Raw genomic sequence first — 17,509 nt, 5'->3', positions numbered from 1 at the left:
AATCAGAGGTGCATGAGAGTGTAACCGAAAGTGGGGTCCGGCTGCTCACCACTCGAAAGCCAGTAAAGAGGCAAGGTTAGTGGAAAGGAAAGTTTCCTTTATTTTGGACGCTGGCAACCCGGGGGGGGGGTTGGCGGGGGAGGCAGACGCCTATCTAAAGGCCAATTCCGCCCCCACTGACAATCAGTGGGCAAGAGCTTTTATAGGTGGAGGGAGGGGGCTACATGAAGAAGAAGCACAGTCAGCTCTGACAGTCATCTTGAAATTGGTCATCTGTGGTCTGACCAGCATCATCTTGATTGCTTTAAGTACATTTAGTCTTCAGTTCCAGGGTCGTTCTTTTCCCATTTCTTTGAGGCCCATTCTCAGAATTGCGGCAGCTTATGTCGCGGCTACAGTCTGGTCATCACGTAGTTAACTTCTTCCACCTGGGGGCGGGGGTTTCAGTATCTATAAGACAGCTCACAGGATACGGCTCAGAATATTATCTATAGCCCTTGAGCAGGAACTAAAGGTCCTTGACTGTGCTTACTGACTAAACTGTTATTATTTGGTCTCTTTTGAGTGTTTTCCTTTGTTTCTGCATTTTCTCACTTCTCGGATTAAACTTATTCTTTGGCTAAAGTTTTCCCACAGACAAAAGGCAGCCTGAGGACATGGGGGTCATGGACCATAGGGTCCTGCTTCATTTCAGGAGGAGATGGGAGAAAGGCAGGCCTTGAGCTACTCGTCTGCCCTCTGGGACCTTGGCTGTCTCCTTGGTTACATGGGGAGGTTGGGCTACACCTGTCAGGTGGTTTACCCTGGAAGTTCTGATGGTTCCCTGGGCGCCCCAAACCACTCATGAGCCGAGGTGGCCTGCCAAGCCTGCACCCTCCTCTCCACAGTGCAGCAAGCACATCTGGAAAGCCCCAAGGGCCCCCCTCTGTGGACCTCACAGAGCTGAAGTCATCTCCCATGAGTCAGGGAGCGTCACAAGATGGTGACACAGGCGGCAGCTAGAAGCCCTAGGGGTGGAGCGGGAATAGGCTGATGGCCAAAGCGTCACAGGTACAGAGAAAGGAACCCAAGAGTCACACTCGTCTCCTTCCTCTCCCCACTGCCCCCCTCCTGTCAATCAGGGGTGTCCTCTCCATCCTGCTCTATCAACCTCCTTAGCATCCCTCTTGCCCACCCTCCCTCCTCATTCTACGACCGCTGCCCCAGGTCCAGGCCACAGCCCCTCACCTTAGAGACTGGAGGAGACCTCTCTACGTGCTCCAGCCTGAGCGCCTCAGTCAAACCTCCTCAGTGCTTCCAGGAGGTGCCCCCCACCCCACCCCCAACTTTATTCAAGTATGATTGACATTCAGTGAGATGCAAGGGTCTGAAGAGTAGAGTTTGAAGAGCTTTGACAAATGTGTAAATCCTATGCAACCAAAGCCCCAATCAAGGTATAGCACATTTCCACCCACCTGGAAGGTTCCCTTGCACTCCCTTTCAACCAGCCAGCCCACACGCAAAACAATCTCTGTTCTGATGAGTTTTGTGAGTTCTTGAATTCCACATACAATGGAATTTCATAGTAATTATGCACAACTTATTCCTCTATGTCAGGCTTCTTTTATCCAACATAATGTTTTACCCTCATCCGTCTTTTGGACTAGTTGGATAAGGTTCCATTTTATGAACATAACTCCACCTGTTTATCCATTCTCCTTTTGATGGACAGTTAGGCTGTTTGCAGTTTTTTCTTTGTTTTTTACTATTATGAAAAATTCTATAAGTTTTTGTGTGGACATATATGCTCATTTCTCTTGAGGAAATGTCTACAAGTTGAACTGCTGGGATATACAGTAGATATATATTTATCTTTATAAGAAATTGCTAAACTTTTCTGAAGTGGTTGTACCATTATAAACTCCCACCTGTAATGGATGAATGTTCTGGTCACTCCATATTCACACCACATATGATGTTGTCAGTCTTGTTCATTTTAGCCGTCAGAGGATCTTTTTAAAAACCGCATCTCAACAACCCAAATGTCTGTCAACTGATGAATGGATAAAAGAATGTGGTAAATCCATACAATGGAATATTATTTGTCAACAAAAAGAAATCAAGCACCAATACATGCTACAACACAGATGAACCTTAAAAACGTTATACTAACTGAAAGAAGCCAGTCACAGGGGCTTCCCTGGTGGTGCAGTGGTTGAGAATCCGCCTGCCAGTGCAGGGGGCACAGGTTCAGTCCTTGGTCCAGGAAGATCTCACATGTCGCAGAGCAACTAAGCCCATGCACCACAACTACTGAGCCTGTGCTCTGGAGCCCATGAGCCACAACTACTGAGCCCACGTGCCACAACTGCTGAAGCCCATGCGCCTAGAGCCCGTGCTCCGCAACAAGAGAAGCCACCGCAATGAGAAGCCCGTGCACTGCAAAGAAGAGTAGCCCCCTCTTGACGCAACTAGAGAAAGCCCGCGCACAGCAACGAAGACTCAACACAGCCAAAAATAAATAAATAAAATAAATAAATTTAAAAGAGAAAAAAACAAGAAGCCAGTCACAAATGACCACATATTGTATGAGTCCAATTACATGAAATGTCCAGAAGTGGCAAATCTATAGAGACAAAAAGTGGAGTGCTTACCTAGGGCTGAGGGGATGGGAGGGCTGAGGGATGATAGCTAATGGGCATAGGATTTCTTTCCAGGGTAATGAAAATGTTCTAAAGTCGATTGTGATGATTCACAACTCTGTGAATACACTAAAAGCCATTGAATCGCATGCTTTAAATGGGTGAATTGTATCTCCATAAAGCTGTTTACAAAACCCACCACATTTAACTAGCCGGCTACCCCCTGCAGTGCCCCAGTGTCCTCAAGGTAAAGACCCAGATTCTCAGACCCAGATTCATCAACATCCTCTCCCTCTTCTACAGGCGCAGTGGAAATTCTGCCATTTCCAGATGTGCTGTATACTGTCACACCTCTGAGCCTGTGCACAAACTGTGTCTTCTTCTTAATCCTTGTTCCTCCTCATTCTGACTCATTCTTTATGGTCCAGCTCACCTGACAGCCTTCTCTCACCCCTCTTCTGATTGCTCATTCATTTGTTCATTCACCCACTCATTTATTCATCAAGTAATTATTAGGCACCTGCTGTAGGTGGAGCTACCACTCCTTCCTACTATGAATTGCATTGCAACACATGTCTTCTGTTAACTTGACAACGACAATGAAGGGCATCCTGTCCAAATCACTTCACTTAATTCCTCAGTTTCTTCCTAGACCACAGAACTGATGGGGAGACATCTCAGTTTGAAGACAGGCACACACACACACACATACATACCTCTGTCACGTCTGGCCTCCCACAATTCTTCTCCTTCCTAACAACACTCTGACTTCCTTTGGAGGAAATCTTTCTCCCACTACAGCTTCTGAGTTTGTAAATCAATGTACCCAGGTGCCTGAGCCCTACCGTGTAAGCCAGGGGTCTGCAAAACTTTTTTTTTTTTTAAGATTTTTTTGATGTGGACCATTTTTAAACTCTTTATTGAATTTGTTACAATATTGCTTCTGTTTTATGTTTTGGTTTTTTTTGGCTGCGAGGCATGTGGGATCTTAGCTCCCTGACAGGGATCGATCGAACCTGCCGCCCCTGCCTTGGAAGGCCAAGTCTTAACCACTGGACCGTTGGGGAAGTCCCTGCAAACTTTTTCTTAAAGGGCCAGATAATACATTCTTTATGTTTTATGGGCCAAGAGGCAAAACTGAGGCTTTGACGTGGGTACTTATATTCTGGTCTTGAATCACCGTAAAGCATCAGGGATGGAGAGAAGATGTCAGATTAAAGAGATATTTAGGAAGTCAAGTCGTCAAGGCTCGGTTGTTCAGGTCATGGGTGGGATGAAGAAACTGCTGACGAAGAAAGGGCACAAGAGCAACATCTAGAGAACCCAGTGTTTGCTGTGTTAGGTGGGGCTCTCCAGAAGCAGAGCCTGAGATTGGGATCCTTGTGAAGTTGATTTATTGAGGGATTGCTATTCAGAACAACCTGCAAGACAGGGAGGGGTGAAGCAGGGAGAGGCTAGCGTTGGCCTGGTCACAGATCAAGGACTTTGGAGCATAAACTATACCACAGTGACGTCTTCCCTTAAGGCAGAGGGCCAGCATTTTATACTCTGTACTAGCCATTGTTTGTGGGCTGCCCCTGAGGGGTGTAAGTTCCCAGATGAGGCAGCTCTTGTTGCCTCAGAACCATCTCTTTTCTAGAGAAAGGGGGGATGTAGGCTGAGAGCCCACATTCATGGCAGCTGGGGGTGGGCACCTCGACCCTGAAGAGGGATGTGGGCAGAACACCACAGTGTTTCCTACAGTCCTTGCACTGCTCAGACCCACCTGCCTCTCAGGTTAAGTTGATCTCACCTGCCTATTGACAGACAAGAATTGTCATTGATTTGGGATGTATAGGGCAACCCGAAGGATAGCATGCAATCCTCACAGGGTGTCATCTCCAAGCTGGTACCTCAGCTGCATCTTTACGAGGCCATTCTACCATCTTTCAGGTCTGCAGCCTTTGCGTGGTGCGGAACCTAGGATTATGGATCGATGGTCACACAACCTTTTCTGCAATTCGGACCTCTGTTCTGCAATGATATTGCATGAGAGCCCATGCCAGTGAATCAGACACTCTGTGAGCCCTCAGGTAAGGGTGCTGTCCTCAGGTTCCATAAGATGGAGAGGCAAACCCATACCCAGAAGATGTATCAATTCGGGTCAAGGCGAATCACTGCCCTCCCCATGATAGAAGGGGTCCTATGTAGTAAACTTGCACCGGGTGGCTGGCTGGTCTCCTCGTGGGATGTTATTGTATCAGGGGCTCAGCTTTGGTCTCTGTGGGTGACAGGTTGGACATTCAGCAGTGGCAGTAGCTAGATCAGCCCTGGTGACAGGGAACCCAAGCTGTGGGCTCATATCTAACTTGATCTCTGTCTTCCTGATACTCTGTTCTCCATGGCACTCCCTGGAGGGCCACATTGTGTAATCACGAGATGGAGAGCAAGGGCTGGGGACAGAGACTGGCCAAGTCACCCTGCCTCCTTGGTTGTTTGGTGCCTCTTCTGCACTGGACACTCCCTGGCATCTGTTAAAATGTGCTACGTGGATCCTCACGTCTTGCCCACTCCCAGAGGTCTAACCACATGCCTCTATCCCAGTCCTCCCATCCCGGATAGGCCATTCTTGCTCTTTCCAGGCCTCTGACCAGCTGGCTAAGCTATTTGCCCCTGCCCACGAGCACGTGTACATCTTTTCTCAGTGACTTCTCTCTCCGTGCAGAATAGAAGACCAGGCTCACTGTCCAAATCTCTGCCCATTGGAAGAACGCCCTCTCACGGGAGTCTTTCAGCCCCTTGAGTGGGGCTGTAGTGCAGGCTCCGTCCACACGTGGTTGGCACCAACATACAAAGTGGCCTCATCTGTGAACCATGCTCAGGAATCTTCCTTGTCTGCCAGCTGGTTATAACAAGCCCTCCACGCGGCAATAGATACCTGCCAAGGGGAGGTGCTGGGGCACCACACCATCTCGAGTCTTGGGGCCTCACTTCTTCCCTACTAGGGGCCTGACTTGTACAGGAGAACGGCCTCGATGGAGCATCCAGCCTTTCCGAGTTTCTGCCTATGATGAAGTCTACGCCTCCTCTTGCTCTTTCTGGCCTCCGGCTGCAGAAGATAAGCTCAGCGCTTCTTGCCAAGAGGCTTCCGTGGACTCTCACACTTCGGGTTTTTGTTTTTTTTTTTTTTTTGCCCTTGCCACGTGGCTTGCAGGATCTTAGTTCCCCAACCAGGGACCGAACCTGTGCCCCCTGCAGTGGATGTCTGGAGTCCTGACCACTGTACCGCCAAGGAATTCGCACTCACACTTTGTTTTGAATGGCTGATGAAGAGATCTGGGACTGTCATTTCCTTTTTTTTCAATGAATCAGTGACACTTGGCAATAGTCACTCAGTTGCACAGTCCTAACAGTTATTCTTTTCTCCCACCTCTCAAATGCCAGAGACATTGCATCAGCTGGCACAGCCCCCTGACCCGTGTGCCATCCCAGGTCACTGCAGGTGAAGATCATAGCAGAGGCACGGCTACCCCATGCCCGCGACTGTCACCAGTGATGGCACCTCATTCACATCTGGTCAGTGACCCGCCTCCAGCATCTTATTCTCAGAGGCTGCCTCGCAGGCCCCCTCCTGGCACCCACTATCTTAGTCTGGTTCCCTAGGAGCAGAGCCTGAAATGGGCCTTCAGATTCTCGTGATTTACTGAGGGAGTGCACTCAGGAGAAACCTACAAAGGAGACAGTGAGGGTGAAGAGGAGGGGAAAGGGTAGGGTAAGCATCTGGCCTCAGGTGAAGTCCAGCCCTGACCTGATCCACAGGGAACGCTACCCACACTGCAGCAAAGAGGCTGTCATCTGGTGGCTTTTAACAATCAGTCTTTGGCTGCGGAACCCTCGACAGGGGTGCATGTGTGGGGGCAGGAGTGGGTGACGTCCCAGGCAAGGAGGTCCCTGTCTGCTGAGGACAATTGTCTGGTGAAGAGAAGTGAGCTGCTGACAGCCAACACCCTCAGCAGTGGAGGGATGGGCGCCAGCCAGAGAAGGAGAGCCTGACGGACCTCCGCTGTACCTAGTGACTGTGGAACCCATGAAGACGATTAAGAAGGCATGGTCAGGGGGACTTCAGGAGCGCTGACCACCCAGAAGAGGGGGCTGTCATGGAACCCAAGAGAAGGAGGTTTCCAGGCAGAACTGGCAACCGTCAAAGGCAGCTGTGAGGTCCAGTCTCCAAAAGTGGCACGGACTTGAAAAACCAAGGGGTCGTAGGTGAGCTTGCAAGAGAAGTTTCAGAGAACTTCAGAGTCGTGGGCTGCAGGGTGTCAAGGACGATGGGCGATCAAGGAAAGACGGAGCAGTCTCCGTGAGAAGGAGCAGAGAGAGGCTGGACAGCAAAGGGTGTGGGTGCGGCTCTTAGACCCGAGGCCCAAAGCTCCAGGCCTGCGGAAGGGGGTGGGGGAGGGTAAAGGGAAGGGGCTGAAATCCCTCCCAGAAGAGAAGGAGGTGATGGTGTCAGGGGCTGGGGAGGGGCTGTCCCTGACTGGGGAAGGGACACCACATCCTCTGGGCCTGGGCGGAAGAAGATAAGGCCGGGGCAGGATGGAGGTAGGTTTGTGGGTGGGGGAAAGTTAGTGGGGGTGTGTGTGATGGGGGTGTAGCCTGCTTAGAGCAAGGTGGGCGTGGTGGAGCAGGGTGCTGGAACAGAGGAAGAGGGAAATGGGTGGACAGGTGGAGACACCCTGCCCTGAGGCCTCAGTGAGGCTGGAGACCCTAATTTGCCCTGGCAGCCACCTGCAGGCTGAATGACTTTCCCTGCCAGCATCCTATGGCCTTTTGTGGCAGGACAATCATTGGATTCAGGGTGAGGGCTTTGCAGGGTGGGTTGGGAAGAATGGAAACCCAAGACCCATGGGCTGGAGCATGTGCTGCATGGTCCGAGTGAGGGGAGGGAGGGCGGGAGGACAGCGGAGGGCGGAGGGGGCAGTGGCAGGAGGCTGAGCTCCAAGCCGCCTTGAGCCAGGCCCTTGCTGGGCTTTTCTCACGGGATTTTCTCATTCTAGGCCCACAGAAGGAAGTAGCTGGTCTCAGGAGGAGTTAGTGGGATGGAATGGGCGGGTCTCCATGCAGCCTTGCTAGGTGGCCTGTATTCAGCTGTATCCCTGGCTTCAGGTTCTGAAGCTAGAATAGCAGGAAGGTTTGCGTTTTATCGTGAATTTAGGGGAGATACGGCCCTGCCTCTCCCTCTCCACCCCCTGCTTACTTCCTGCCTTTAAGGCAATGGCATTCAAGCTTTTTGCTTTTAACCACAACCCACAAGTAAGAGTTAGTTTTACATCATGATTCAGCAGACTCACACACACAACTGCAACAAAAGTTTCACGATGCAATCCTCACCCTTACTTTGTAGGGTGCTCTTGATGTTTTCTACTTTATTCTCATCTATTCCTTTGAAAAGTGCTGGTCACAACCCACCAAACTGATTTCATGGGCCACTCAGTGAGGCCACAGGGAAGCATTGCTCCAAGGCAGTGGGGAGCTGGGGGCCCCTTTGGGAAACTGTCATTGATGCTACTCAGCCCTCTTCCAGGAGTGCCTGTTCTCAGAGAAAACACCTCTTGCCGGCAGAAGGCAGTGGCCACGAGATTCCATTTTTAATGTAAATTCTCCTTCTCCCCTCCCCTTCCATCTCCCCCCAAGAAGAGAAACTGGCCACCCCAGAGAAGCCCCCTATTCTCCATGGGCCGTCCCGTGGCTGATGACACCCTGCTCCCCCCGCCACACGCACATATTCCAGGGGATATATTTTGGGGTGCCTGCCAGACCCCACTTCCTTCTTTGGACTTGTCCTTACCCGGTCTGTGTGGAGGGAAGGCTACGACAGCCACATTTGCTTATGTCCTACGGCCCGAGGCCAGAGCTGAGTAAAGGGGGGGACAGTGGTTGGCTGCTGGGCCCTGAGAATCATATTCACTTCCCCAAAGTTCAGGAGGGGACAAGGAAGGGCAGTCGTTTGTGTGCCTGAGGCTGTAAAGACAGTTAGAACCAGAGCCTGGCCAGGGGCTGTAGCAAAGTAACCTATGTAAATTGCAGTCATGGGCAAGAGGAGACCCAAGGTCCCCTTCAAGGGGAGGGGGGCAGGGGTGCTGAGAAGTGGGGTGGCCGAGAGAGGTGGCCAACAGGAAAGCGTCTGTATTAACTTGACAAGGTACCTGTTCCTAAGTCCAGAGAATCCACAAGGGCTCGCCATCTGAGCCCGGCCAGCATCGTACACCCGCCCCGAGTCACACTGGGTCTGAGTCTCCAGCACCCCATATAGGGCCTGGCACCGTTCAGGGCCCCCTCCCCAGGACCAGGGCCTGCTGGAGACGGGGTCCACCAGGAGGTGAGGACACTGGGCTCTGAACATTCACCTGAGCCATGTTCCAGGGCCACTTCCGGGACCCCTGTGTCAGGGGCTCCTCCATCTTAGCACCCGAAGCACCTGACTGCACAGTTTTTGTTTTGTTTTGCAGGGTGATCGGGCAGGGGTGGTGCTAAAAAGCAAAATCAGAAAACACCCAAACCGCCCCTTAACATTCACAAAATCGCTAGTTGGCCGAACCTTCGTTTTCGTCCATTTATTTAGAAAAAAATTAACATGGGCAAATGAGATACCTCAGTGTTACAACAGAGTATAGAAATGTCTAGCAAGAGTCAAATAATTTGATATTTAAATACAAAAGAACCACATGAACACCTAATATACAGGTTTCATCTGAATACATATTTATTAGATAAATATTAGAGGTTGTCACATCATCTAACTACATACAGCTTTGCAAGACTAGAAATCACAATTAGTTTTCGGACCAGTTTAAAGTATGAAATGATTGCATTGTACAGAGATGTACAGAGATGATGACGGTCGCAGTGGGAGTTACTTCAGGCTGCATGGTGGGTGTGTTCATGTGTGTGTACGTGTGAAATCACCTGCGATCATGATATCAAAAATTATACAAAGTACGAATTTGGTTACAATTTTCTTCTGAAATCCCCGTTTCTTTTCATTAATTCCATAGCACCCTAAAAATACACAGGTGGCAGGACTAGTACACTGAAGCTAAGTAGTACATGTAGGTAGAATAAAAACAAAACGGAACAAAAAAAACTCCTTTCTACACAGAGTCAGAGTATATTACATGAGTGAGACAGATGCGGAGAGAGACCTCACAGACGCTAACAGACAGGATCTAGTTTTTCCACGTGAAGATGGAGTTCCAAGCCTTTTTTTTTGTTTTGTTTTGTTCCGGAAAATAAAAACAATACACATTCCGAGGGAAATGAATGCATCTGTTAACATGTCTCTATTTCTCATTTACATATGTACACACGTCCCTTGAGTGGCTGCTGCCCACGTCGCCCTGTCTGGATGGGTCAGGCTGAGGGAGCAGACGTGTAGCTCTCTGGGGGTTCAGGGCTTCCGTTACGGAGAAAGTATTAGAAGTTTCTTAAAAAATAAAAATGGCTACAGGAACATGATACATGGGTAAAGCTTCAAACCAAGAAGATGGGGTTGATTGCTTGTACTTGGGCCTTCCCACCTGCCCGCCAGCGCCCTGTCCATTCTGTGGAGTGGAGACAGAAACATGCCTATGGGCTGGGTGGATGCTTGTCATGGAGAAGTGGCTTTGCTGAGGCATTGTTTTTGCTGAGGTTACTTATGGCTCCAAGTAGTCATCCGAAAGGATCAGGGAAGCATCTCCCCAGAGTTCAGAACCGCCCCTGCTTGGGGAGGCTGTCATCACCTGAATGTGTCACCAACTGGGGCTCGCTACAGCCCCGGACGCCTTGATGCCTCCCCCCACCCCCCGACCTGGCTCCAAAACCGCTCTGGAAGAGGACACGCCCAGAGCGCGGGCTGCAGGCACCACGGTTCTGGAAAGCTCTTTGCTGAACTTGCTGGTGGAGGCTCGCTTGGGAGGGGACCCAGGAAACCTGCCTCAGGTGCCGAGCCCATGGCTTCCTCAGAGATGGCTGAGGCAGGTGCCTGGAGCCTGGGCTGTGGGGAACAGATTGACCCTCTGTGCTAGAAAGCTGTGGATAGGTCAGTGAGCAGAGGGGGACACCCCGATAACAACCTGAACGGACCCCAGGCCTTTCTGAGAAAAAGTTGCAGAGCAGGAAGTGGGAACTTCTAAGGAAGGCATCTGTAAATCTGTCTGGGGCAGAACATTCCCAGATGGCCTGACACAGCTGGGGCCTCTGGCCACTGGGCAGAGACGGCCACATGCTACCTGGCGTCGTCTTGTCCCCACCAGCCAACTGGGGATGGCTCCAAACGGCGGGTGGCCTGGTCTTCTAACTCACTGTACAGCCACCCATGCTCTCAGTCCCTTCTTCTGTACAAATGGCCCTGGTTGCTTTTTTGTTTTTGTTTGTTGTTTTTCTTAAAAAAGGGACTCGGTCTTTGTCGTTGAGTCAAGGTATTTTAAAAACACCAGCAAAGGCTATAACCAGGTCATGAAAATGTTGAATATTATCAAAGACAATACTAAAATATTCACAAAGATATTTACAAAAGCAATTCTTAAAATAATTGATTTGTATACGGAACACCACGCTGTTTGAAAAAACCTCTGACAACGGGACAAAGGAAAAGGGGTGGGGATGGGACGATGGCAGCTTTCCTACAGAAAACCTTGTGCTGGGCCGTCTGGTACAGCGACTGGAAGTCAACAGCTGGGGCCAATGTTCCGGTCACATCCAGAGGAGTGCTGGGGGTGTTCCCCCAACCCCCAACAGAGAGGGAGACGGAGACTGAGAACACAGACAGTGGACGGGGGAGCAGGTGAGGGCCTCGGGCAGCAGCAGGGGAGGGGCGCGATGAATTTACAGAGGGGACGCAAGTGACCCAACGGCCCAGCATCACCGGCCATGCGGCTCGGGGAGCACAAGGGAGCCTGGAACAAAACGGACTCACAAGAAGCTACCCGGGAGACTCCGAGAGCGAGCAGTTAGCTGGATGGAGCGAAGCGTGGAGGGAAAACCAGAGGCTGCTTCTGCTGGAAGCAGGAGTGTGGGGTGAGCTTTCGAGGCCAGAGGGACATGGAGGGAAGGAGAGGCTGGCAGCCAAGCGCGGGGTCTGAGACAGCCACAGAAACACCACGCGACGCTCGAGGGCACATCCTGGCACACGCGGCGACAGACTGGGCTGGAGCCGGGGGCAGCCTCGAGCACAGGGACAGGCCAGACCAGACAGAGGAGCCGGAGAGAGAGAGTGATGCCCGGGGTTCCTGCTGCTGAGCTCCTGCATCCCCTGCATTTCCACCACTCACCTTGCCGTCTGGGTAGACATAGGGGCACTGGGACAGAGGGAAGTGGGTGTCCCACGTAACAGTCTTGGAGAGGTGGGCGAGGGGGGAGCAGAGGAAGGAAACAGGACGCATGGAGAGAAATGGGTCGCTTGCTGTCCAAGTCCAGTGTTCCTTTTCCCCAGATGACTTTGCAGCTTTAAGATGCTGTCGTTTAAGAACAGGGGGTGGCTTGGAGCAAAGTTGTAAGTTGGCCATTTCTGTTGGACTCCAAATCCGGCTGGCGGCACTCCCCCCTTCCCCAATTAAGGGCACAGTAACTTCAGCTGGATTCTTTCTCTCTCTGGGCCGCCTAAGACTGGGCCCTGGCCTGAGTCAGAGGTTGTGGAGCCATCCTGGCTCTGAGGAGGCCTTGACTCCCTTTTCCACCGGTCCCCAAGCAGGAATGGCTCACCCTCTCCCAAACACAGACGCTTGTCTTTTTTCTCTCTGCTCTCTGAGAGTGTTTACAGGGTATCCTGGCTTAGAGGTCTGGGGTCAAAGCGATAACCTTGGCCCCTGAGAGAGTTCTCTTTCCCAGAGGTTTGTGCTTTTCTGTGGCGGGTGGTAGTGGTGGTGGGCAGGCCGCTCTCACTGCCACCAACCTCTGCTGCTCCTCCAAGGCTCGGGGCCTCTGGGATACGGGGGCCCCTCCCTCAGGTTCACAGTCACGTGGAGGCGGCTCTGGGCCAGGAAGCAGGGAGGCCGGGTTACAGTTTAGAAACTGGAAGAACCTGGGGGGCACTGGAGGGTCATCTGGAAGCCGCCGTCAGTGTGTGCCCCCTCCCCGGGCCAGCGCCCTGTCTCGAGGGTCATCTTTGGGGCCTGCTCTGGGCGTGGGCTCCAGACCTGCACCGCCTTCACAGTGCACCCTCCCGCCCCTAGGCTCTGAAGGCCGCAGCAGGGGCGGTCCGAGGGCACGGGCTCCCGGCGGGAAAGTGTGTGGGGCAGATGGGGAAGGAGGCCGCGTGGGGAGGGGTGGCCCCGACGGAGGGGGAGGCTTCAGTTGTTCTCAAAGAGAGACAGGAGGTCATCATTACTATTGCTCGGCAGGTCGGGGGGATCCAGGTACGAGAGGAGCTCATCAGGGTTTGTGAGTTCTGGAAGGAGCTGGAAAAGAAGTAAAGAAGCTCAGATGAGGTGTCGACTGAAGGCCGGGCCGGCCCAGGGCGAGGAAGCAGGGCACCCTCGGACCTGTTCGCTTGCCCTCTACCTGCCTCCTGGGGTCCTGGTCCAAACAGGGGAAACTAACAGTGCCGGTGGTCCCTGGATGCATCCAGGCCACCGTGCTAGTCTGGGGCACACACGTGCTTATTTCAAGTCTGGAAGAGTGGAGCCCTCGGCCCACCAGCTGGGAAGGCTCCTCACGCACAGTGTTCCTGAGACCCTGCCACAAGGGGCTGGGGGTCACTCATGCCTCCCAGGAGAAGCCATGTGGCTTTGCATGTAAGGCTGGCGGGTCTCTGCGGCTCCCAGCACCCCACACCTCCCCCAAGAGCTCCCGGCTCTTTGCTGAGCCCGCGGCTAGCTTGGCAGCACTGCTCTTCCCTGTAGACTCCGGGAAGAGGCTACAGACCATCCCTACCCTCTACTGTGAGGTCCTTGGACTCTTTCGGTCACACAGGGGACCCTCATCAATCTAAAAGCACCTGCCCTGGCCTGGGCTGGGGAGGAGAGTCGGGGAAGAATCCAAGATGGCCCCAAAGCTGAGTGAATCCCATTCACCAGAGACTCTTGCTGGGACCAAGGGTGACTCTTGCTGGGGCTGGGACGTGACCAAGGAGAGGGCAGGCCTCCTCTCTGGGAATCTAGAGCCTGGGGGCGAGGGGTGGGCGGGGCAAGGGCCGTGTCCCTCGCTGGCAGCCCTGCCCAGCTACCCAACACCCATCATTCAGTGTCCCCCTTGCCCACCTTCCAGACCATTCAGTTCTCAAGGGGGGTGATCCCTGAATCTCAGCTGCCTGCTTCTGCCTCAGTCACACGACGCCCCCTGCCCCCACCCCGCAGTGTGACCCGAGGCCGAGCCTTCTGTCACCCCACGTGGGGGCCTCTCAGAGTGAGCGATGGAGTGAGCAAAAGCACAGGGCATGGACAACACACAGACTAGAAACTGGAGACACACACCAGCGAGACAGACAGAGGGACCTGTCCCTCCAGCCCCTCCCCTGCCTTGGGCCAGAGAGCGGCAGATGCAGCGATGGCAAGCCGATGTCGGGGAACGGGAGGTGGGAAGAAGGGGGGGATGGACCCTCCTGTGCTGCCTCCAGGACCGGCCCAGAGGGACTCTGTGAGGGCCTGGGGGAGGGAGGGCAGGGCCGCGCAGCAGGACTGTGGCCAAGGGGACGGGGGCGGGGCCAGCAGGGTGGGGCAAGGGGTGTGGCACCCTCGCTGAGGCTTGCCCACTGTGGGGTTCCCCGGTCCTGGAGCCACAGGGGAGGCAGGTTGGCGGGGCCCACCCTCCGCCCGCCCACCCGCTCCTCACCGCTGTACCTTTCCTCCACCCCGGGCCTCGGGCCCTCGACACCCGCCCCTGCTCTCGGGCAGTCCCGGCCCCAGGCCAAGACACGTGGTGACCCCAACTTACATCCAGCGAAGGCTCCGGCATGTCGGACGCTCCCTGCGCTCCGGCCTGACCCTCTAAGGCTGAGGAGGGGTTAAAGGTCAGGTCACTGTGTGGATGGTTGCCGGGAGCGGCCTGTGGCGGTTGCCGGGGAGGCTGGGAAGGAGGAGGAGCCCCACTGTGATGTAATGGAGGCCCTGACTGGCTGCTGGGGTGTGGGACGTGCAAACCTTGTTGCATGGAGGGATGGGGCTGGTCAGAACTGCCAGCATGTGGCATCTGTGGAGGAGGAGAGAGCAGGAAAAAGAAAGGTGAGGTGACGAGGTACAGCGACGAGATGCCTGGAGAAATGAAAACCAAACAAAACCAGGAAAATAACGAAACCCCCAAAACAAAGCCACCCCTCTACAAAGCTGAATGCTTTTTTTTTTTTTCTGCAGAGGAACAAACAAACAAGCAAACAAATCCTCCCCCAAAAACCGCCAGTCAGGGAGGCTGAAGCCACGTGGGGCAGGGAGGGAGGAGGCCAGGGGCTCTGAGACTAGCAGAGACCCTGAGATCGGGGCCCAGGCTCCTGGGAGCCCCTCTGTCTCCCTAGCCCGGACACCAGCACAATGAACAACAGCAAGGGCAGGATGGAGAAGCGAAATGGGCATGTTTCTGGGGAGCAGGGAGGCGGGCGGGAGTGCTGCTGGTGGCGTGGTGCAGGCCCGAGCCGGGGCGGCGGGGAGCAGACACGGACGACAGCATGGGGCAGGCGTGCAGCTCACGGGGGTCTGTGCCTCCACGCGGGCCCTGGCCTGGGGGCGACACGAGGCACGCCGGCTCCGGGGGCAGCGGGGCCGCGGTGTAAACTCTGCCTGCTGTCCCGGGGTAGGACGGAGCTGTGCCCAAAGTAAAGGAGGCGACCTGGGGCTTCTGAGTCCTGCCAGACCTTCCTGCTGGCCACCCACCTAGGCAGCAACAGGCGTGCTTCTCTCGTAGATAACCTAGGCGCCCCCCCGCGCCCTGTGTGTGTCCTGAACCGTCGGGGCTATGGGTGGGCAGGGGACATGAGTGGGTGGGACTTAAACTTCCCCTGTAGGTCTGTTTGCTGCCTCAAGCCACCCTGCCTTCAGAGTTCAGGTCTCGGAGTGAAAGGCCAAGTCTAAGTCCGGGGCCCCACCCACGGCATCCCCAACGGTCCCCGGGCCCCCCTCACACTCTGCGAGTGAAGGGAGCTCACTGACTGGACAGGCCTCTCACTTGGAATGGGCAGCCAGGTGACTAAATGTCTCCCTGGTCACTACCCTCCTCCCAGCCCTGTCTTCTGGGCCACACAGAAACACTGACACTTCTTTCGTGGGTTTGCAAACGGCAGTGACACCATCCCTGATCTTCTCCAGACACCAGTTCCTCTTCCTGTTTCTCCTAAAAGCTGCTCCCCAAGCCTTGCTGTGGGCTGGCCCCTGCCCACGGTCCAGGTGGCCCTCTGCAGCACAGTGCCCCTCCAGCCTGGGCCTTGAGAACGAGGGATGACCATGTGACATAAAGGCTGCTGACCCTGGGGGAACCACTTGTGGGGTGCACACAAAGTAAGAAGAACCAGAAGCGGCAGGACAGCCCTCACAGCTGTCGGCGAGGCCAGCCTGTGACGCTCCATAGTGACCATTCTGGGAAGTGGGGGGCAGGGAGGGGCTCCACACTCCTGGAGCAGCCCAGCCCCAGACAGACAGTCCTCAGATCTGCTGACACAACTAACACCCTCGGCCCTGACATCTTGCTGGATTATCTCAGAACCTGGAGGGGCAAGTGCTCTCTGGGACCTGCTGACACACCTGTCAGCCTCCCACCTGGCATGGGAGAGCCTTGGGTGAGCCAGCACCTGGTTGGAGCCCTCCCACCAGTCCGTGAGCCTGGGAATCCTTCCTGGCCTCGTGCTCAGCCGGGTCAGGCTGCTCTGGTTGGGCAGGTGGGTTGTTGACCTGTGACTGCACCACACCACCTTGCACAGCTGTACCTCTGGGTCCAGTTCTCATCTAACAAAAGCCCAGCAACGGACAAGGACAGTGCATATCTGAAAAGCTTCCTGGGGGGGGGCTGTGAAGTCAACTCAAGGGCTTAAGTCCCTCTGCGAGGACCCTGGTGGCAGGGCTGACAAGGCAGGAAAATGCCTTGTTGGACGCAGAAAGCACACAGCACCCCTGCTGCCATCTTCCAGTGCTGGGAACTGTGAGGAGACAGAAGGTGCCAGATCAATGTGGAGCAGGGGTGTGATCTGGGTGATTCCTGGACATGGAAGGCTGACGTCCTGGGGAGCAGGGCTGGGGAAGGGGGCCAGGAGAGACGCCCCCTGAAATTGGAAGCCCCATGGGGCAGAAAGTAACTTGCGAAAACATGGCAGAAGGCTGGTGAAAGCAGCTATTTCCAACCTGGCCTTCGGGGTTCCTGCAGGGAAGCTGCTGCAGTGCCCCTCATTTAGAGTCCTTCTGGTTAATAGTCACTCGTGCTGAGAATTGGTGGCTCTGGTGCACAGGACAGCCCCTGGCCCAGTGCTGGATGTTTCCCAACTCCATGTCAGCTGTGGGTAACACAGTACAATCCATAGGCCCCTTCCTTCCAGGCCACATGATGGAGACTGGGAGAGCTTGGAGAGGTACCTTCGGGTGTAGGCCCAACTCCACTGCCAGGCATTGGCGAGACCCCTGGACCCTTCTCTCTGGCTGCTGTGGCCCAGGACCCACGGCCAGGCCCTCAGTGACTGCCCCTCCTGCTAAGATGAGAGACCAGGGACAGAAAGAATGACTGAGGCCTCAGTCTTCAGCCCTTGGGCCTCGGTTTCCTCAAAACCCCAAGTGTTCTTCCTCCATCCAGGCACTGCCAGAACTTTTGCTCCATTAGCTTGAGGCCTGTGTCTGTCTTGCTTACACCTGGTACAAGGCACAGCCGGGAGACCAGGCTCAGAAAACGTCCGCTAGATCAAGTGCAATCATCCACCGCTGCCTAGACGAGGACTCGGGAGGCGGCCAGGCCTCCCACCACTG

At 54.2% G+C, this 17,509-nt stretch overlaps 1 protein-coding gene across 7 annotated transcripts in view; it reads right to left on the bottom strand.

Moving 5' to 3' along the window:
* Positions 1 to 9,339: 9,339 nt before the first annotated feature.
* Positions 9,340 to 17,509, bottom strand: part of ZMIZ1 (zinc finger MIZ-type containing 1) — a 166,493-nt gene continuing 158,323 nt past the window's right edge. For 6 of the 7 annotated variants that reach the window (XM_029244579.1, XM_029244580.1, XM_029244583.1 and 3 more), the window contains 2 exons: positions 14,511 to 14,765; positions 9,340 to 13,036 (listed from right to left, as the gene is read on the bottom strand). In XM_029244579.1, coding sequence (XP_029100412.1) covers positions 12,929 to 13,036; positions 14,511 to 14,765 — 363 coding nt within the window. In that variant the 3' untranslated portion in view covers positions 9,340 to 12,928. The remainder of the gene's footprint in view (positions 13,037 to 14,510; positions 14,766 to 17,509) is intronic. The other variant, XM_029244582.1, reaches the window with a different exon arrangement.

This window comes from Monodon monoceros, unplaced genomic scaffold, assembly GCF_005190385.1.
Source record: "Monodon monoceros isolate NGI ecotype Baffin Bay Population unplaced genomic scaffold, NGI_Narwhal_1 Super_Scaffold_4, whole genome shotgun sequence".
In the NCBI taxonomy this organism is placed as follows: domain Eukaryota; kingdom Metazoa; phylum Chordata; class Mammalia; order Artiodactyla; family Monodontidae; genus Monodon; species Monodon monoceros.
This window is presented reverse-complemented; position numbering and strand designations above follow the sequence as displayed.